The 22,553-nt window shown below is 43.7% G+C and overlaps 1 protein-coding gene across 3 annotated transcripts in view; it reads right to left on the bottom strand.

Moving 5' to 3' along the window:
* Positions 1-22,553, bottom strand: part of SLC7A9 (solute carrier family 7 member 9) — a 36,479-nt gene that overhangs the window by 2,653 nt on the left and 11,273 nt on the right. For 2 of the 3 annotated variants that reach the window (XM_053604618.1, XM_053604619.1), the window contains exons 7-12: positions 19,490-19,534; positions 18,916-19,039; positions 17,925-18,028; positions 14,387-14,483; positions 13,154-13,303; positions 511-685 (exon numbers count right to left, since the gene is read on the bottom strand). In XM_053604618.1, coding sequence (XP_053460593.1) covers positions 511-685; positions 13,154-13,303; positions 14,387-14,483; positions 17,925-18,028; positions 18,916-19,039; positions 19,490-19,534 — 695 coding nt within the window. The remainder of the gene's footprint in view (positions 1-510; positions 686-13,153; positions 13,304-14,386; positions 14,484-17,924; positions 18,029-18,915; positions 19,040-19,489; positions 19,535-22,553) is intronic. The other variant, XM_053604620.1, reaches the window with a different exon arrangement.

Genomic DNA, 22,553 nt, shown 5'->3' with positions numbered 1-22,553 from the left:
TCTAAATATAGCTGGGCGTTGTGGCGGGTGCCTGGAGTCCCAGCTACTTGGGAGGATGAGACAGAAATTACTTGAGCTCAAGAGTTTGAGGTTGCTGCGAGCTGTGATGCCGCAGCACTCTACCAAGGGTAACAGAGATCAGACTCTGTCTCAAAAAAAAAAGAAGAAAGAAAAAAGAAAATAGCCTCCTGAAGCAGGAGGATCACTTGAGCCCAGGAGTTTCAGGTTGCTGTGAGCTATGACACCACAATACTCTACCCAGGATGACAGAGTGAGACTCTGTCTCCAAAAAGAAAAAAAAGGAAAGAAAATAGTGTGCTCCCTTCCTACTTGTTAGAGTAATTGGCAGGAACAAGATCAAGGGTGGACTGGAGGTGTCACACTGACAGCGGCTTGAGTCCTGAAGAGGGAGGCCTGCTGGCCAGGTGGGTCCTGTGATGGACAGGCCTCAGTAGAGTCAGGACAGAACAGGCTGGTGCGCAGCCAAGCAGCCCTTCTCTGGGTACTTACTTGATATTTTCTGAGCCCATCCAAACTTGTAGTAGACAAAAAGCAAGTAGAATAAGAGGCCGCTCAGAATGAATAAGAAACAGTACAGATACTCCCAGGCGGGCGTGCTGATGATGGGGGCCAGGACCAGGAACACAGATATGAGAGCCACCAAGATGGGGACGGCCACGGGCACCTGGAGGCAGAGCGACACAGTGTCAGGGCTGGCCAGATGCACTCGTTTTTACTTTGAAATTTTCCATTAAAAACTACAGGTATAGAAAGAGGATAATGAACCCCCATGTGCTCCTCCTCTAATTGCAGTAATTTTTGTGTAATTTTGCCAATCTTATTTCCTCCGTTCCACCTTTTTTCTTTTTCCCAGAGTAGAGATACCAGATTTTAAATGTGATTTTACTTGTGAAATGCTCAGTATAGGGCCCATAACTCATGAGGACTGTTCCTTTTTTTACATGTGTGTTCCCCTCCCCTCCTTTTTTAAAAACTGGATGAGTTCTCTTCTGTAATGGTGACTGTAGCTTCACCTGATGACTGACGTCTGGTGTCATGTAACTTGCTTGTCCGTCTCCCATCCCTGCCTGTAAGCTGGCGGTTAGATTCGGAGGCAGAGTCGATGTGCTGCCGAGTTGTGAAGACAGTGGGGACTGGGGAGCAGTCAGCTGCACCACGATAAATGTCCCCAGTAACTTTTCATGGTCTCACACTAAAAGTAAAGCTAAAACTTTGAATGGTCTTAGCAGCTACCTATGACCATTATATTGATTTGTTCTTTCATCAGGAGTTACAAAGTGGTGATTTTCTAAATCTCATTCTGGGCAATTGCAGTTTGTACAGGGAAGGCGGGATAAATGCTTGGTTCTTTTTCTTGGTTTTCAGAATGATGAGTTGGGCCCTCAAGACCTCCAAAAGCAACTCAAACTCATAGATTTTCATGTATTTGGTGAGTTTCAGTCCATGGCAGTCATTCTTGATGACATCCAGGACGACCGGTCAGTGGCTGCCAGGAGCCCTTCAGCCGGGCCTCTGGGCCCTCACAGCGTGACCCCAGGTTCTGTGGGAGCTTTTGCCTCCTGGCCTGGTGGGATGTGCCAGACGTGGGCTTCTCCATTTCTCAGGGGAACATTATTCCTTTTAGTGGGAAATGGCATTGACAAACCAAGATTTGGTGACGAGAGTACTCACTGTTGTTTTACAAGGACAGACGTAAAGTAAGTTTTGTTTTCAAGAAGGAAAAAAATTCATGAATTAACACTGACATTTCCATTTCAAATGAAAGATTGCCTTCCTTTACTTTAGACCTGTATCTTTTCTCTTACGCTTTGGGAAATCTTGTTTCTTAATGATTTTAACATAACTTACTTGCTTTTTATCCTGTAATGTACCTATAATAAATGTCAAAGTAGCTATACCAGTACTACTGTTAATGGTGGTATGACGTTTAAGACTTTTTAAAAGTTTTTTCCGACCACAGAATATTATATACCACAAGGGAAGTTCATTCAGGATGCTTTATTTTTTTTTCCTTTTATTAAGTCATATACACATAGATCATGAATACATTTATGCATTTGTGGGGTACAATGTGTTGGTTTTTATACAATTTGGAGTGCTCATGTCAAACTAATATAGCTTCATTCAGAATACTTTAATATGAGTTGTGCTAAGTGTTTCCTCTCTGCTCATGCCACCTACTTGGTACAGAGTAAGGTTTATCTCTACTTGTTTTTAATATTCAGGGATTCATTTTTTCCTTTTTATTTTTGTTTCTTACTATCATAATGTTTAATGTTTCTTGATTTTGCTTTATTTTCTCATGATTTCTTTTGAGAATGAACATACATACACATGTTCATCTTCTGAACTCTGACCTAAAAGGCAGTGAATTACGTAAAGGTTTCACCCTGCCTTTTCTTTCCTTTGCTGTGTTCAGACAGTGTGGTGGTCACAGGGAAGGCTGTGGTCATCCACTGTTTGCTGCCTCACGCTACTCTAGCTTGGCTGTGCCACTGTTTAATCCATCCTGATTGACTGGCACTGGGGGTGTGTTGAACCTTTCTGCCATTACAATTAATGCTGTAAATAGCATGTATATTTCATATTTTTTCCACTTTTATTTAGGGATAGAGCGCCTCAAAATGTGTTGGCTGAGTCAAAGAGTAGACGCATATACAATTTTGGTAGATATCACCAGATTTTCCTTCATGTAGGTGTTACCATTTGTATCCACTAACATTGCAGGAGAGGGTCATTCCCCACAGCCTCACCATGGAGCACGTGGTCAACCTTTGGATTTCTTGCTGGAAAAACTATAAAATACTCCTGAAATACATGGAGGTAAGCTCAAATAAAAAGTCACACTTGGCTCGGCACCTGTAGCTCAGTGAGTAGGGTGCCAGCCACATATACTGAGGCTGGCGGGTTCGAGCCCAGCCCAGCCCAACAACAATGACAACTACAACAAAAAAATAGCCAGGCGTTGTGGTGGGCGCCTGTAGTCCCAGAACTCCAGAGGCTAAGGCAAGAGAATCTCATAAGCCCAAGAGTTTGAGGTTGCTGTGAGCTGTGACACCACAGCGCTCTACCCAGGACAACATAGTGGGACTGTCTCAAAAAACAAATGAACAAAAAAGATTTCTGCCCAGTGGATAGGTAAGAAACTGATATCTCACTATACTTTCAGAATTCATTGTCTTAGTAGGAGCAAAGTTGAGTTTGCTGGGGGTTATAGTTTGCATTTTTAAATATCATTGCATTTTTCCTTTGAACTATCATTAGTCCATTTTTAAGTTTCAGTATTTCCTGTCTCAATTTTTAGAAACTCTTTAGATATTTATTAAGAGAATAGCCTTTTTTGTGATGTTAATTACAAATATTTTCCCCATTATCTTACATATATGTTTTTAACTTTGTTTTTAAAGGATGTATTTTTAGAGTTACATGTAACATTTTTTTCTTATTAACTTCTAGATTTTTGAATCTTAGGAACATTTCCCCCATTCTTGGGTATACAAAGGAATTTGTTTTCTTTATACATCAGCACCATAATATTTAAATTTTAGAATTTCTAATATTAAGAAATGTAGAAATATTTAGAATATTCTAATAGTGTTCTCCTTTCTTTAGGTTTTTCCTGGATATTGTTATTTATTCTTCAATATTAACTTTGTAATTAACTTGTGTAACTGCAGGAAAAAAATATGAGATGATCCTTTTACTGCAGTTGTATTAAATGTCTAAATTAATTTAGGTCACCATTGATACCTTTGTGATGTTAAGAACATGTGTGACTGTTCACTGAAGCTTACCCCTGTGTCTTTCCAGAGTATCTTTCTTTTCCTGCGAGAGGTTTAGCACTCTGGAGTTGACGGACAGGTGCTCTGATTTGTCTGGTGGGATGACTGGCCCTCCCTTGCTGTCTGTTCATTGGATGGTGTTTGCAAAAAGGGCTTTGATTTTATTTTTATTTTTTATTTTATTTATTTATTTATTTTATTTCTTTTTTTTTTTTTAGAGACAGTCTCACTTTGTCGTCCTCGGTAGAGTGCCGTAGCATCAGAGCTCACAGCAATCTCCAGCTCATGGGCTTAGGCGATTCTCTTGCTTCAGCCTCCCGAGTAGCTGGGACTACAGGTGCCTGCCACAACACCCAGCTATTCTTTTTGTTGCAGTTTGGCCAGGGCCGGGTGCAGACCCCCCACCCTCGGAATATGGGGCTGGCACTCTACTCACTGAGCCACAGGCACTGCCCAAGGGACTTAATTTTATCTTACTACTTTATTTTCTTGTTTTTTCTTTAATATTTTGCATCTTCCAGATATACAATTACATTATCTTTTGAAGAAAGAAGTTTAGAAATTTAAAAAAATCTTTTCTACCAGGGTGTGGTGTTATCACCCTGCCTATAATCCCACCACTTTGGGAGGCATAGATGGGAGGATTGCATGAGGGCAGGAGTTCAAAACCAGCCTGGAATCATTCAACATTGGTTTCCCATTTCTTGCTTCACACTGTGCTAGAACTTGCAGGATATCTAGTCCATGGAAAAATTTTCGCCCAGTGAATTGGTCCCTTGTGCTGAAAAAAGTTGGGAACTACTGCCCGTGCTACCAATGTATACAAAGTAATAAAAGAAAATATATTGATAGGCGCCCGCCCAGACCTCTGTAAGAGCTGTGCCGCAACCGCGATTCGGCGTCCACTTGGACCTCTGGAAGAGCTGTGCTGCGCGGAACTCCGTAAGAACTGCTCTGCAACCATGATCAGCGCCTGCCCGGACCTCTGTAAGAGCTGCGCCATGGCAGCAATCGGCGCCCACCAGGACCTCGGTAAGAGCTACGCTGCGACCCGGGACCTGCGCCTGCCAGGCCTCTGCATGCCCTGACCAGGAACTGAGGGAGCCGCGCAACCCCACGTCCTTCCTCCTGTACCCTCCCTGCCTCCACACAGGCCCGCTTGTCTGGCCAGGGACTCTGGTAGGCGCATGCTCTCCAAGCCCTCCCTGCCTCTGAGCGGAGACCTTATCCTGGCCAGAGACCGCTGGAGCCTTGGGCTCTCTGTGCCAAAGTCACTGGGCACCAGGCACTCCCAGAACTGTGTGCACCACCCCCTGCCCTGTTGCTGGATCCGGGTGTGTCATACTCTGGAGCTGCTTCCACAACCAGAACTCCCTGGCAGGGGCAGCCCCAAAGGACCTACACAGGGTCCTTCCCTACAAAGACCCAGCAACAATAGAGTGATCCTGCTGGGGTCTAATCTTGGAGAGACACCTCCCCAACTCTGAGGATGGCCAGAGGCAAGGGTAAAAAACAATCATGACGTGAAATCAACAGAAAAACTCTGGCAATATGAATAGTCAGAATAGATCAACTCCCCCAAGGATCAATGGGGCAGACACAGCACAAGATCCCATGCACAAATAGCTGAGATGTCACAAATCAAATTCAGAATCTGAATAGCAAATAAGATTGAATTAGAATTCCAAGCAGTAACCCAAATGATATCTCAAGAATTCAACGAATTTAAAGGCCAAATAACCAAAGATTTTGGTTATTTGAGACATATTGAGACAAGAAGTTGTAGCCCTCAAAGATCTGAGAAACATGGTAGAATCCCTTAGTAACAGAATGGAGCAAGCAGAAGAAAGGATTTCTGACATTGAAGACAAAGCTTTCGAATGCTCCCAAACTCTCAAAGAGGAAGAGAAATGGAGGGCAAAAACAGATCACTCTCTCAGAGAGCTCTGGGATAATTGGAAGAAAAGCAATATTTGTCTTGTAGGGATCCCCGAAAGCAATGAAGTGGCTTCACAAGGCATAGAGTCTCTTCTCCGTGAGATTATGAAGGAGAACTTTCCAGACATGCCAAGAGATTCTGAAATTCAGATAGCAGACAGTTTCAGAACTCCAGCATGACTCAACCCAAATAAGACATCCCCCAGATACATCATAATCAATTTTACTAAAGTTAATATGAAGGATAAAATTCTGAAAACAGCCAGATGAAAGAAAACCATCACCTACAAAGGCAAGAATATTAGAATAACTGCAGATCTCTATGCTGAAGTCTTTCAAGCTAGAAGAGGATGGTCATTGACTTTTTTTTTTTTTTTTATTGTTGGGGATTCATTGAGGGTACAATAAGCCAGGTTACACTGATTGCAATTGTTAGGTAAAGTCCCTCTGGTCATTGACTTTTAATCTCCTAAAACAAAATAACTTTCAACACAGGATCCTGTACCCAGCTAAACTGAGTTTCATTTATGACAGAGAAATTAAATACTTCAATAACATCCACATGTTGAAGAAATTTGCCATAACTAAACCAGCTCTCCAGAATATTCTCAGACCTATCCATAAAGACCAGCATAATCCTCCACCACAAAAGTAAACCCACCCAGAAAATTTTGATCAAATTCCAACTACCACAGTCACAAAAAGATTAAAAATGTCCACCGGACTCTCGAAAGGCTTATCAATATTCTCAAACAAAATTGTCCTCTAAAGAGGCACAGGTTGGGGGACTGGATAAAAAAATTCAAGCCAGGTATCTGCTGCATACAAGAATTATATCTTACATTAAAAGACAAATATAGATTCAAGGTGAAGGGATGGTTATCTATACTCCGGGCAAATGGAAAGCAGAAAAAAGCAGGCATTGCAATCCCTATTTGCAGACACAATGGGCTTTAAACCAACCAAAAATAAGGATAAGGATGGAGACTTCATATTTTTTAAAAATAATAATATGATGAGATTTCAATTATTAATATTTATGCACCCAACCAGAATGAACCTCAATTTATAAGTGAAACTCTAACAGACATGAGCAACTTGATTTCCTCCAGTACCATACTAGTTGGAGATTTTAACAGCCCTTTAGCAGTAATGGATAGATCCTCCAAAAAGAAGCTAAACAAAGAAATTTTAGATTTAAATTTAACCATTCAACATCTGGACTTAATAGACATCTACAGAACATTTCGCCCAACAAAACTGAATACACATTCTTCTCATCAGCCCACGGAACATACTCCAAAATCGACCACATCCTAGGCCACAAATCTAATCTCAGCAAAAACCTCAGAAATTATTCATTGCATCTTCTCAGACCATCATGGAATAAAAGTTGAACTCAATAACAACAGGAACCTGCATACCCATACAAAAACATGGAAGCTAAACAACCTTATGCTGAAGGATAGATGGGTTATAGACGAAATTAAGAAGGAAATCACCAAATTTTTGGAACAAAACAACAACGAAGACACGAATTATCAGAACCTGTGGGATACTGCAAAGGCAGTCCTAAGAGGGAAATTTATAGCACTGCAAGCCTTCCTCAAGAAAACAGAAAGAGAGGAAGTTAATAACTTAATGGGACATCTCAAGCAACTGGAGAAGGAAGAACACTCCAACACCACACCCAGCAGAAGAAAAGAAATAACCAAAATCAGAGCAGAATAAATGAAATTGAAAACAAAAGAATTATACAACAGATCAATAAATCCAAAAGTTGGTTTTTTGAAAAGATCAATAAAATAGATAAACCTTTGGCCAACCTAACCAGGAAAAAGAGTAAAATCTCTTAATTTCATCAACCAGAAATGGTAATAATGAAATAACAGCAGACCCCTCAGAAATTAAAAAATTCCTTAATGAATACTACAAGAAACTCTACTCTCAGAAATATGAAAATCTGAAAGAAATCGATCAATACCTGGAAGTACGCCACCTACCAAGACTTAGCCAGAATGAAGTGGAAATGTTGAACAGGCCTATATCAAGTTCTGAAATAGCATCAACTATACAAAATCTCCCTAAAAAGAAAAGCCCAGGACCGGATGGCTTTACGTGAATTCTACCAAACCTTTAAAGAAGAACTAGTACCTATATTACTAAACCTCTTCCAAAATATAGAAAAAGAAAGAATATTACCCAATCTACAAAGCAAACATCACCTTGATCCCCAAACCAGGGAAAGACCCAACAAGAAAAGAAAATTATAGACCAATATCACTAACGAATATTGATGCTAAAATACTCAATAAGATTCTAACAAACAGAAACCAACAACACATCAAAAAAATTATACACCACGACCAAGTGGGATTTATCCCAGGGTCTCAAGGCTGGTTCAATATACATAAATTTATAAATGTAATTCAGCACATAAAGTAAAAAATAAAGACCATATGATTCTCTCAATTGATGCAGAAAAAGCTTTTGATAATATCCAGCATCCCTACATGGTCAGAACACTTAAGAAAATTGGTATAAAAGGGACATTTCTTAAACTAATAGAGGCCATCTACAGCAAACACACAGCCAATATTGTATTGAATGCAGTTAAATTGAAATCATTTCCACTCAGATCAGGAACCAGGCAAGGTTGCCCATTGTCTACATTGCTCTTTAACATTGTAATGGAAGTTTTAGCCATTGGGGAAAAAAAGGCGATCAAGGGTATCCACATAGGGTCAGAAGAGATCAAACTTTCACTCTTTGCAGATATACGATCATATATCTGGAAAACACTAGGGATTCTACTACAAAACTTTTAGAAGTGATCAAGGAATACAGCAATGTCTCAGGCTACAAAATCAACACCCATAAATCTGTAGCCTTTATATATACCAACAATAACCAAGCCGAAAAAACAGTCAAGGACTCTATTCCTTTCAGAGTAGTGCCAAAGAAGATGAAATATTTGGGAGTATACCTAACAAAGGATGTGAAAGATCTCTACAAAGAGAACAATGAAACTTTAAGAAAATAAATAGCTGAAGATGTTAACAAATGGAAAAACATACCATGCTCATGGCTGGGAAGAATCAACATTGTTAAAATGTCCAAACTACCCAAAGCAATATATAATTTTAATGCAATTCCTATTAAAGCTCCATTGTCATATTTTAAAGATATTGAAAAAAATACTTCGTTTTATATGGAATCAGAAAAAAAACCTTCAATAGCCAAAACATTACTCAGCAATAAAAACAGAGCAGGAGGAATCACGCTACCAGACCTGAGACTGTACTATAAATTGATAGTGATCAAAACAGCATGGTACTGGCACAAAAACAGAGAAGTAGATGTCTGGAACAGAATAGAGAACCAAGAGATGAATCCAGCTACTTACTGTTATTTGATCTTTGACAAGCCAATTAAAACATTCAGTGGGGAAAAGATTCCCTATTTAACAAATGGTGCTGGGTGAACTGGCTGGCAATCTGTAAAAGACTGAAACTGGACCCACACCTTTCACCATTAACTAAGATAGACCTCACTCGATAAAAGATTTAAACTTAAGACATGAAACTATAAAAATATTTGAAGAAAGTGCAGGGAAAACTCTTGAAGGAATCAGCCTGTGTGAATATTTTATGAGGGGGACTCTGGAACATATTCTTCTTAGCAAAGTATCTCAGGAATGGAAGAAAAAGTATTCAATGTACTCAGCCCTACTATGAAGCTAATTGATAGCTTTCACATGAAGGCTATAACCCAACTATAGCACAAGTATATGGGGAAAGGGCCAAGGGAGGGGGAAGCTTAGTGTGGAGGGACCCTGATGGGTGGTGCCACACCTACGGTGCATCTTAGAATGGGTACAGGTGAAACTTAACTAAATGTGGAATACAAATGTCTACATACAATAATGAAGAAAACGCCATGAGGGCTCCATTGAACAGTTTGATGAGAATATTTCAGATTGTATATGAAACCAGCACATTGTACCCCTTGATTGCACTAATGTACATGGTTATAGTTTAACAATCAAAATAAATAAATATATAAATAAATAAAACATTTAAAAGTTAGCTGGGCATCTGCCTGTAGTCCCACCTACTCAAGAGGCTGAGGCAGGAGGATTTCTTGAGCCCAGGAGTTTACTGTTACAGTGAGCTATGATTAGGCTACTGTGCTCCAGTCTGGGTGACAGAGCAGGGGCCCTGTGTCTGAAATATTAAAAATAAATAAATAAAGGGTGGTGCCTATAGCTCGGTGGGTGGGGTGCCGGCTACATACACTGAAGCTGGCGGGTTCAAATCCAACAACAACTGCAACAACGAAAATAGCCCGGCATTGTGGCATGTGCCTGTGGTCCCAGCTGCTTGGAAGGCTATGGCAGGAGAATTGCTTAGGTCCAAGAGTTTGAGGTTGCTGTGAGTTGTGACACCATGGCACTCTACCCAGGGGGAAAAATAAATAAATAAAATGGGGGATTAATCTCTGGAACATAGGAGGTTTTTTGTTTTTTTAAATCACAAGACAGGCCTAGTGCAGTGGCTCATGCCTATAATCCTAACACTCTGGGAGGCCACGGCTGGTGGATTGCTTGAGCTCAGGAGTTGAAGACCAGCTGAGCAAGAGGGAGACACCGTCTCTGGGGAAAAAAAAAACTAGCCAGCAGTTGTTTCACTTCAGCCCAAGAGTTTGACATTGCTGTAAGCTATGATGCCATGGCACTCTACCAAGGGTGACAAAGTGAGATTCTGTTTCATAAAAAAAAAAAAAAAAATCGTAAGACTATTTTGTGCACTCTATACAGATAAATTTGAACATCTAGATGAGATGGACAATTTTCTAGGAAAATATAATTTACTAAAACTGATCTTAGCAGAATTAGAATCCCAGGCAAAATCTAAAAATATCCAATAATTCCAGTAGTAGTTAATTTATTGCAGATCATTGAAAAAGAAGAAAAACATTCCAAAAGTCAGCCTGATTGCTCATTCTTTTTTCTTTTCCTTTTTTTGAAACAACCTCACTATGTGGACCTCAGTAGAGTGCCTTGGTGTCACCGCTCACAGCAACCTCAAACTCTTGGGCTTAAGTGATTCTCTTGCCTCAGCTTCCCAGGTAGCTAGAACTACAGATGCCTGCCACAACAGCCCACTATTTTTTTCTTTTTCTAGTTGTTGGTTGGCAGGCTGGGGCTGGTTTGAACTCGCCAGCCCTGGTGTATATGGCGCCAAGCCAGATGGCTCAGTCTTCACTCATTCTTCATTTCTGGGTTTTTTTTTTTCCTCTAACACCTTAAGTTCTTTTACATTGTTAATCTCTTCTACTCTCTTTTGATTGTCTTTGTTCTTTCTCTTGCTTTTTGAGTAAACTTTTTAGTTATTATTTTTGTTTTTATTGGCATAAATATTTAATGGAATGAAACTTTTTTTTTTTTCTTTTTTGAGACAAAGTCTCACTCTGTCGCCCTGGGTAGGGTGCTGTACTCACAGCAACCTCCAACTCTTGGGTCAGCCTCCCAAGTAGCTGGGACTACAGGAGCCCACCACAACGCCTGGCTTTTTTTTTTAAGAGACGAGGTCTCACTCTGGCTCAGGCTGGTCTCTAACCCATGAGCTCAGGCAATCCACCCACCTCGGCCTCCCAGCATGCTGGTAACACGGCACCTTTTGTCGGCAGCCTGTTTGGCCTGTGCTCCATAGTTGGCACGCACTGCCCACATTGTTGTGTTGCCAGCACGTGACACTGGCGTAGTTCTCTAGGGGATTCCTCAGGGCAGTTCTCATGTAATGCCTAGAGTTTTTCATACTAGCAACTATAGACTTTATTCTCCAAGGTCAGTTTGGCTGGATATAAAATCTGTAGCTTACATTTTCTTTCTTTGAGTATATTAAATATGTTTGTCCACTGTCTTACAGCATGAAGTGTTGATGGTAAAATTCTGATGCTAGTAGTAGTCTCTTTCCTTTATAACAGAATTGTGGATGGAGCCGTGGACGCCCAGAGCATTTTCTTAAAGCTCTGTAATTCCATCCGAATGTGTTCATCATCTCACTCACATTTCCCAATTACATGGTGTGTCCTTTACTTTGGTGGCCCAAGCCCTACTCCCCATTTTCCCTCCCACCCCAGAAACTATTTCTTGACTTGTGGTTTTTAGAATTCTGCTTTCATTTTCTTCTTCAGGGACTCCAGTTACAAATGCATCAGACTCGTTCTTACCTGTTAGATCTCCCCATTTCCCTCCTTGTCCCCTAACAGGCTTCTCTGCTGTCATGCCCCCTCTTGTCCTTTGTGCTTATTCTTTATTTCTGAAAGGGACATTTTGAAGTACCGACATCACCCAGCCTCTCTGCAGCTGAGATGTGTCTGCCCAGGCTTCATCTTGACTCCCATGTTCTTGCCAAATTCAGTGTGGCTTTTCGTCCCAGCCATTGCTTATTTTCATTGTTGCTTTCTGGAAAGGCGTTTCCATGGGGACTTTCTGGGCCCCTGGAGGGCTGAGGCCATGGCAGTGTTGCTCCCCCTTCCGAGTGGCAGGGCTCGGGTCTTCCTCCCGAGGAAGGGCCTGGGGATCGGGGCTTCCACGCAGAGTCTGAACTTTGTGGCGATATTTCATTTCTTCATTTTGCGTTGAAGATGCTGGCTATGGGGGTTCCCTTTGCTATCTTAGTGGCTCTGCCTGTTTTAATGAGGGATTTTGCGCCTATCAATAATTTAAGCTACCGGTGTCTTTTGCCTGCTAGATGGCCCGATTGAGACAGAACTGCTGAACTCCTGGCAGGCTGCTTCATGCCTTAGCTGACTTAGAGACTGAGTGGTAGTCGAGATACAAGGCTAGAAAGATCATTAAACAAACTTGTGAAACAAAATCCTGAAGCTCAGACATTATCTTTATTCATGTCCTGATTTCTTAAGTCCTCACCTTGCCTCACTGTTAAAATTCACACCTGTCCATTAGAACTAAATAGCGCAGTGGTTCAAAACAAGAAAGCCCCAAACACAAGAAAACTGAAATGCATTCTGCTTCCTCCCCACGGCTACTCAGCCCCCGCACCAGCCCTGCGGGGAGGGGCAGGTGTGGGCTGCTGGTGTTGTAGGCACAGGAGCGGGTCTGGGGCCAGAGCTCAGAATCCCTGCCCATCTGTGCAAAGTGTACATGGGAGAGGCACCAGCACTGCCAGACCAGGCATGAGCGAGACAGGTCACAGGTGTTGAATAATTAAGTGACTGATTGGATCGCAAATGATAATATGAAATAAAGAGCAAACTCCACTCTGAAATCTGATACTTAAGAGTCAGACTGGGAATGGAAGGCATGCACCCAGTACTTGAGATAGTTACCCCCAATTCACCTTTTGGAAACCACAGGCACCTGTGACTTTGGGCTCTGAACTTACCTTGATGGGCCTTTCCAGTTCCTTCCTCGTGAACCGCATCACAATGACAGCTAGAATCGTCATGCCATAAAATAACCACGCAGCAAAACTGAAATAATTGACTAAGGAGTTGATGTCACCAGGGATGATATAAAAGATCGCTATGATCCCCTGGTTGGAAGAAGAATGAATTGGTAGGTCATCAGCACATCAAAGCATTGCCCTGCTCTAAACACGCACAGACCAGAGAGGCTACGGAGGCACTCATTCTCTATCTCCAGAGAAACTCCTGCGTCCTGTTACAGCTGAGGTTAAACTTGACCGGGGCTATGAGAGCTGCTCTCTTTGAATAAAGTCTAACAGAAAAGACCTGGTAAATTTTTGAATGGTGAAGTTGTGACTTTAAGCAAAGAAAACCCAAAATACGTATGTATATTGTACCAGCTTTACAACTATGAATTTTCTTCCCAGAGAGTTGTCATCACAGCAGGGCCCCAGACTGTGAAACTCAAGTCTGACTCTGACCTGTGTCATTTGCACAACCCTGGACTGGTATCTCCACTCTGGGGTCTGGTTGCTGGTCTTCAGGGGAGGCGGGTTGATAGACAGCAGGGGTTCTGTTGGGAGTGGTGGAGGTTGTCTGGCACAGAGGCCAAGGACAGTGTCTTGGTGCCCAGAAAATTTGCAGCCAAGGACTGTTGGCCCCTAAGAGACTCCAGTTAGGAGATGTTCCGCCACAAAGATCCCAGGACGTGTAAATTATCAGTCCATAAGGAGAGGTGGCTGTCCGGAACTGCCTGGTGCAGTGCTTTGTTCTCCCTCCCTATAAGCTAGTGGCCTTTTATATACAGTAGAGCCTCTGTACGCTGACCACCCAGGGCCACATGGATGAGGTCAGCAGAAGGATCTAGGCCCACTGCACTGATCTATACATGCGGTGCATGTCTGCTCTATGAAAATTAGGGCGCCTTGAGGTGGTCAGGGGAGGGAGGTGGCCAGCTGTGGAGGTTTTGCTGTAGCTTGTGACTCGCGACCCAGAACAGACAAATGGACACGCACGTCAGAAGCCTAGAGGGAACAAGCTTGGAGGGGTCAAATGGTGTGTTTCATGGGTACATTCAGAAAAAAGAGCAGAAGCTGGGTAAATTGTTTATATTTTCTTAGGCTTTTCTGTCTCTGTTTCATGTCAAGGACTGAGGAAGTCCGGGGCGCCCGCAGCTGAGGTGGGTGCCCCTGTGGCAGCCTCTTACTCACATGGAAGATGATGGCAGGCGCGGGGGTCAGGCGCCGGACGCTGATGTAGGAGAGCACTTTGAGCATGTGGCCTTCCCTGCCCGCCACGAAAATGAGTCTGAAAAGATGACCACAGAGTCAGTGACCAGCCTTCCAGTTGTTCCCCCACCCCTGAGGAAGTGTCTCGGGTTCCTCCAAGAGTTTGAAGTTACTGTGAGCTGTGATGCCACGGCACTCTACCGAGGGTGACATAGTGAGAATAGTGAGTGTGACACTAGTGAGTGTGACATAGTGACATAGTGAGTGTGTCTCCAAAAAAAAGATCAGGGTGATGGATCAAGGCCAGATAGGATAGGAGGGCGTTTCCTGGGGGAAAGGCTCTGGAGTGCTTTTGGGGGTCACTGCAAGTCTTCAGCAGAGTGCTGACCGATACACGCATGAGATCAAAGGGCCCACGGCTGAGGGAAAACACAAGCAATGCAGAACAGGAAACAGCACCTTAGCCCCACTGCCAGAGTAAAAAGACCTTCTGATGTAAGGAACATTGGTAGAACCCTCCTGAGAGCATCGCTGCATGAGCAGTGGAGCTGAATTAGCCCTGCTCTAAAGGCTGTCAGCCGCCCCAACAAAAGCAAACGCTGAGAGGAGCCCCCTGTTCTCTAGTAAGTTAAGTGTGCACCAGGACCAACTCTAACATTATCTAAAGCGGTGCAATAAACCTGGCATCCAGCAACATGAAATCTACACTGCTCAGCGTCCAGCCAGGCCAGAATAAGCAATAAAGTAATAAACAATAAAGTATGAGCCACCATCTGGAGAGGAAATACAATCAAAAGAACAGATCAGATCAGATGCATTAAAATACCAGCTGAAGCCCCGCAACACTGAAAAGGTGAAGATTAAAGGCATGGGAAACATTACTGAAAATAACCCAAAGATTAGCTGGCATCGCAATTATCAGACAAAGTAGAATTTAAGGCTTTAAAAAAAAAAAAGGAACAGTCCACCAAGAAGATATAAAAAACAGGAGCCCTTGAAACAGAAGATGGACTTGTCAAACTCTTGGAGTGTAAGATTTGAGCAGGGGAGCTACAAGCCTGGGGATGGCGAAGACTCTAGAAGCCATTGCATGATACATTATTTCCAAGATCATAGGAAATAAGAATTTCAATGATCCACAAAGGACATGTTAAAGTTTCTGAAGAATATTAATAGAAATATCACCTACTCTGACGACAGTGGAATAAAATTAGAAGTCACAATAGCCAAAAGACTCTTCTATAGAACTATATATTTGAACTTGTAAATGATAAAAACTTCATATTAAGAACAAGGTAATGATGGTCCAGTGCCTGTAGCACAGTGGTCACGGCACAAGCCACATACAGCAAGGGTGGCATATTTGAACCCAGTCTGGGCCAGCTAAACAACAATGACAACTATAACCAAAAAATAGCTGGGCGTTGTGGCGGGCACCTGTAGTTCCAGGTACTGGAGAGGCTGAGGCAAGAGAATCGCTTGAGCCCAAGAGTTTGAGGTTGCTGTGACCTGTGACGCCACAACACTCTACTGAGAGTGACATAATAAGACTCTGTCTCAAAAAAAAAAAAAAAAAAATCGCTTAAGCCCAAGAGTTAGAGGTGGCTGTGAGCTATGACACCGCGGCATTGTACCGAGGGCAATATAGTGAAACTCTGTCAAAAAAAGAACAAGGTAGTGAAGGAGGGCGGGAGTTGATGGAAGGGAGATTTAAGTTCAAGAGGAATGGCATGAACTCTTCAAATTTCATCTGTTCTCCACAAATACACACAGTAGAACTGCCATAGTTGACCACCTCCCTACACTGACCACCTCCTTACCTTGACCTAAATTTCACAGACATGCACCACATGTACTCGTGGAAAACTGGCCTCTGTATGTTGACCACCTCTGGTAAATTAATTTACTTCCATAACTTGATGAGTTGAGTCCATCCTATACCTAGAGGTAGAAGGTGTGGGCTTTGCCCATTAATTGTATTTTTTCTTTACTGTAAGTTCTTTCATGTTTTCTTTTACCATGTGTGGGATTACGCCTGACATCCTATTGTTCATCATGTTTTGTGGAAGATATTGCCAACATTAAGGGCTGGTCTGGATTGTAGGTACATCCTACGATTACTGGAAAATTTTACAGTTCATGGAGATGGGCCGGCCCAGAGGAGAGAACTCGAGGAGCTGACATTGATGAAAAGGCTGATTTCTGCATTTTCTGGAAACCAGTAGCCAAAAAAGGATGGCGGAACATTTGGTGTTAGCAAGACCACAGTTAACTACATCCAAAAACGTAAACATGGGTACTTGGAGAGATGTAGGAAGGAAAGAGAGACTACAGTAGAAAAGGAGGAAAACTTCCCTCCGTAAGTCAATGAAGCCACATTAAGCTGCTTCAAACAAATGAGGGCGGTTAGTGGCGAATCTCCACACCAGTGATGAGAAGTTGCCAAAAATCGGGTTTGGACATTTGCACAGAGTGAGACTCTCTCTCAAAAAAAAATAAAGTTACTATTAAATTATTTAATGACCTAGCAATTCCATTCCCAGAGAAATTAAACCATCTGTCCACACAAAGACATATGTGAATGTTCATAGCAACACTATTCTGAGTTTTTTCTTTTTAACAGATAACCCAAGTGTTCATCAGCTGGCGAATGGACAAATTGTATTCCCATGCAGTGGAGATAATCTCAGCAATTAAAAGGAATGAACTTAAAACATGCTATGACCTGATGAGCCTCAGAAACGTTACACTGCGTAACAGAGGTCAGCTGAGGAAGGACAGACTGCCATTCTGCTAATGTGCTTAGAGAAAGCAAAGTTACAGAGACAGAGAGGTCAATGGCTGCCTGGGGCCTGGAGGTTGAAATGTGTAGGAAGGAACTTTCTGGGATGATGGAAATGTTTTAAAATTGGATTTGGATACTCGCACAACCTAATAAATTTTCACTCCAAAGAGTGAGTAGTATGGTATTTGTACCTCAGTAGAGCTATTTTCCTTTTTTTCTTTTTGTGGAGATGGGGTCTCGCTCTTGCTCAGGCTGATCTAGAACTCCTGAGCTCAAGCAATCTGCATATCTCAGCCTCCAGGAGTGCTGGGATTACAGGTGTGAACCACCACTCCTGGCCTCTCAGTAGAGTTGTTAAAATTGTGTTTGTACCTATAACCAATGAACTATCAGAAAACGAAATTTAAAAAAATTTTTAAATACCTTTTATAATAGCATGAAAAGATATGAAATGCTGTGGAATAAATCTGACAAAAGATGTGCAAGAACCGTGTACCAAAAATCACTTTTGAAAAAAAACAAGAGCTGAATAAACAGTCCACCCATGGATCAGAAGACTTGGGGCCTTGGAGATAGCTGAGCCCTCCCCGAATTGGTCTCTGAACTTACAGTCCCTCCTGCTGTCAGAAGGGGCTTCACCCAGCAGGGCCCTGAGGACCTTGGTGCATGACATCCTCAGTGTGAGACTGGCCTTGCTGCCACTGCCCACCGGGGGTGTGGGGCCAGGGTCCCTACCTGCCTGCTGTGAAACAGCTCCCATTAGCAGCACCAATGGTTGAAAATGCCACGAACAGTGGGACGACCCAAGAGGCTGGATAAAGAACCCGGTCACCAAACGTCTGACAAGAGAAGTGACATGAATCCTTAAGGCCATTCATGGTCTTCAAGAGCCCCTGGTCCAAAGAAGGTAATGTGCCCTCCCAGGGGACAGAAATCTCATCTCCACCACTCCCTGGTGCAATCTCTGTTTCCTTTCAGTGCCAGCCCCCAAATCCCGTCACCTCCTTCTCTGTTTCCAGCTGTAGCTCGTGGCCTCAGCTCACACCTGCCACCTTCCACTGTTGCTCATGTCTGTTCCCTCCTGTCCTATTTCCCTCCTTCCCAGCTCAAATGCATGCCCCCTTGTTACAGTGACCTCAGCTCCCGTGCCCCCTTTCTCTCTTCCCTTCATGGTTGTTAGTCAAAACCCTAACCCTGGGCGGGGCTCACCCCTATCATCCCAGCACTCTGAGAGGCTGAGGTGGGTGGATCGCCTGAATTCAGGAGTTGGAGCCCAGCCTGAGCAAGAGTGAAACTCCTACCTACCAAAAATAAACTAGCCAGGTGTTGGGGCAGATGCCTGTAGTCTCAGCTACTTAGGAACCTGAGGCAGGAGGATCGCTTAAGCCCAAGAGTTTGAGGTTGCTGTGAGCTGTGATGCCACAGCACTCTACCCAGGGGGACAGAGTGAGACTCTGTCTCAAAAAACAAAAGCCCATCCCTGGCTGACCAGCCTTGCCCTCCACCTCTGTTCAGTGCTGTGCAGTGGTGTCCACAGGGCCCTCAGCCCACCAACATGTGGCCAAATTCCAGCCTGTTACCCCAGGTGGGCCTTGGGCCTGCCCTCTTCCATCCCCTCTCCCAGGCTTCTAGATGACAACTGCCCTCCTGGCCTGTGTGGGCACCTGCACTTGGCTTGAGCCCTTGGCCTGACCCATCCCCACCTGCCGTCTGCCTGGGCACTCACCACAGCCACAGCCTGGGACTGTAGGAGCTCGGTGGCCGTCATCACGGTGAAGTAGGACACGTTCATGAGGATATAGCACACTGTCACCAGAGGGATCCCAATGACAATCGCCAGGGGCAGGTTTCTGGGGGGAACAGTGACATGGACCCCAGGGGGAGACTGGGGCATCCCTCCAGAGACTCGTGGGGTTGTCTTGTTCGGTTCTCTCTTCCTGCCCTCTCCAGCCAGCCCTGCACCTGATCCCCATGGTGGGGAGCTGCTTCCCTCCCAAGGTCTGCCCAGGAAGGGGATTTGTGATACAGCAGAGTCCCAGCAGGAACATGAGACATTCTCAAATGAGAATTCTCCCTCTCCAAGACTCTAGGGTAGGAAAATGGAGCAAAATGAGCCAGAGGTAAAGGAAGTGAGAGCTCCTCCCTCCCTTTAGCAACCTGCCATTGCCAGGACAAAACTCCCACAAGTTTGCTGTCTGGAAGAGGGTGGAGGGATGATGGGAGGAAGCAGCTCCATGTTTTGCCTCGAGAAGAGAAATGTGCCGCCTGTCCCTGTCCCCCATTCGGCTCGGCTTTCTTACCTATAAGGGTTTCTAAGTTCTTCTGTGATATAATTGAGTTGATTCCTGGAAATAGAAAAGTTAACATGAGTGGCATACCTTGACTTTAAGATTGTGAAACATTCTATAAAAGATGGCGGCCAAGTAACAGCCTCCCTGCAACAGGGCACGGTGAGTCTGGGGAAATAAAACTCCAGGCATCTCTGGCTGGTGGGATCTGCCTATAATCATCCCTTTGAGGATACAGGGAGTCAGCAAGTGACTTCTGGACCCCAAGAGGAGGACAAAAACAGTGGAAAACTGGCAAGTGGTTGTGTGTGTCCGATCAACCTAATCCTGCCGGCAGCTGTAAGTACAAGCAGCAGTGAGACTGCAAACCAGAAAGGCCTTACCTGTAAACTGTTTCGGTATTCTTGGACTTGGCACTCAGTTGAACTGCCTTTTGGGAGAGCTTGAGCAGGAATGCGGAGAATGTTGGGCACTGTCTAGGGCCCCAGAGTGAGCCACTGAGCCGGACAGAGCTAATAGTGTTTGGCTATGGGCCGCAGGGAGCCATTGTGAGAGAGCTGCTCCAGCAAGCTCAGCCCTCAGGGTCGCAGAGCAAGGATCAGGCGGGAACTAGTAACCTAGTGACTGAGCAGCCTAAAGGCTGCCTTACAGCCTTAACCCTCAGGGGCAGAGTGAGACCGGTTTTGGCACACTGGAGCCTCGGGCTGTTGCCCTGGGTAGAGTGCTGTGGTGTCACAGCTCATACCAAGCTCAAACTCCTGGGCTTGGCGCCACCCGGACCTCCATAAGAGCTACGCCATGACCCACGAACTGTGACCCGTGACCGCCGGGCCTCCGCATGCCCTGACAAGGAACTGGAGGAGCCACACAACCCTGAATCCTCCCTCCTATACCCTCCCTGCCTCCACACCAGCCTGCTCATCTGGCCAGGGACTCCGGTAGCCACGTACCCCCCGGAGCCCTCCTGGCCTCTGTGCAGAGCCCTTCTCCTGGCCAGAGACTGCTGGAGCCTTGGGCTCTCTGTGCCCAAAGTCACTGGGCACCAGGCACTCCCAGAACCGTGCGTACCACCTCCCGCCTTGTTGCTGGATCTGGGTGTGTCACACTCCGGAGCTGCTTCCACAACCAGAACGCTCTTGCTGGGGCAGCCCCAGGGGAACTACACAGGGCCACTCCCTACAAAGATCCAGCTACAATAGAGTGATCCCGCTGGGGTCTAATCTTGCAGAGACACCTCCCCAACTCTAAGGACGGCCAGAGGCAATGATGAAAAACAATCATGAGGCAAAATCAACAGAAAAACTCTGGCAATATGAGTAGTCAGAGTAGATCAACTCCCCCAAGGATCAATGGGGCAGACACAGCGCAAGATCCCATGCACAAACAAATAGCTGAGATGTCAGAAATCAAATTCAGAATCTGGATAGCAAAGAAGATCAAATTAGAATTCCAAGCAGTAACCCAAAAGATACCTCAAGAATTCAATGAATTCAAAAGCCAATGACCAAAGATTTTGACACATTGAGACAAGAAGTTGTAGCCCTCAAAGATCTGAGAAACCTGGTAGAATCCCTCAGTAACAGAATGGAGCAAGCAGAAGAAAGGATTTCTGACATTGAAGACAAAGCTTTTGAATTCTCCCAAACTCTCAAAGAGGAAGAGAAATGGAGGGCAAAAACAGATCACTCTCTCAGAGAGCTCTGGGATAATTGGAAGAAAAGCAATATTCATCTTATAGGGATTCCCGAAAGCAATGAAGTGGCTTCACAAGGCATAGAGTCTCTTCTCCATGAGATTATGAAGGAGAACTTTCCAGACATGCCAAGAGATTCTGAAATTCAGATAGCAGACAGTTTCAGAACTCCAGCACGACTCAACCCAAATAAGATATCCCACAGACACATCATAATCAACTTCACTAAAGTTAATATGAAGGAGAAAATTCTGAAAGCAGCCAGACGAAAGAAAACTATTACCTAAAGGGCAAGAATATTAGAATAACTGCAGATCTCTCTGCTGAAACCTTTCAAGCTAGAAGAGGATGGTCATCGACTTTTAATCTCCTAAAACAAAATAACTGTCAACACAGGATCCTGTACCCAGCTAAACTGAGTTTCATTCATGGTGGAGAAATGACATACTTCAATGACATTCACATGTTGAAGTAATTTGCCATAACTAAACCAGCTCTCCAGGATATTCTCAGACCCATCCTCCACAAAGACCAGCGTAATCCTCCACCACAAAAGTAAACCCACCCAGAAAATTCTGATCAAATTCCAACTTCCATAGTTGCAAAAGGATTAAAAATGTCCACCAGACTCTCAAAAGGCTTATCAATATTCTCAATTAATGTGAATGGTTAAAATTGTCCTCTAAAGAGGCACAGGTTGGCTGACTGGATACAAAAACTCAAGCCAGATATCTGCTCCATACAAGAATCGCATCTTACATTAAAAGACAAATACAGACTCAAGGTGAAGGGATGGTCATCTATACTCCAGGCAAATGGAAAGTAGAAAAATGCAGGCATTGTAATCCTATTCGCAGATGCAATAGGCTTTAAACCAAACGAAATAAGGAAGGATATTGATAGACACTTCATATTTGTTAAAGGTAATACTCAATATGTGAAATGTCAATTATTAATATTAACACACCCAACCAGAACGCACCTCAATTTATAAGAGAAACTCTAACAGACATGAGCAACTTGACTTCCTCCAGTACCATAGTAGTTGGAGATTTTAACAGCCCTTTAGCGGTAATGGATAGAACCTCCAAAAAGAAGCTAAGCAAAGAAATTTTAGATTTAAATTTAACCATTCAACATCTGGACTTAACAAACATCTACAGAACATTTCATCCCAACAAAACTGAATACACATTCTTCTCATCAGCCCACGGAACATACTCCAAAATCGATCACATCCTAGGCCACAAATCTAACCTCAGCAAATTTAAAAAAATAGAAATTATTCCTTGCATCTTCTCAGACCATCATGGAATAAAACAACAGGAAACTGCATACCCATACAAAAACATGGAAGATAAACAACCTTATGAGGAAGGATAG

The sequence above is a fragment of the Nycticebus coucang genome, chromosome 10 (genome assembly GCF_027406575.1).
Source record: "Nycticebus coucang isolate mNycCou1 chromosome 10, mNycCou1.pri, whole genome shotgun sequence".
Taxonomy (NCBI): domain Eukaryota; kingdom Metazoa; phylum Chordata; class Mammalia; order Primates; family Lorisidae; genus Nycticebus; species Nycticebus coucang.
The sequence above is the reverse complement of the archived record's forward strand: the minus strand, read 5'-3'. Positions and strand labels throughout refer to the sequence as shown.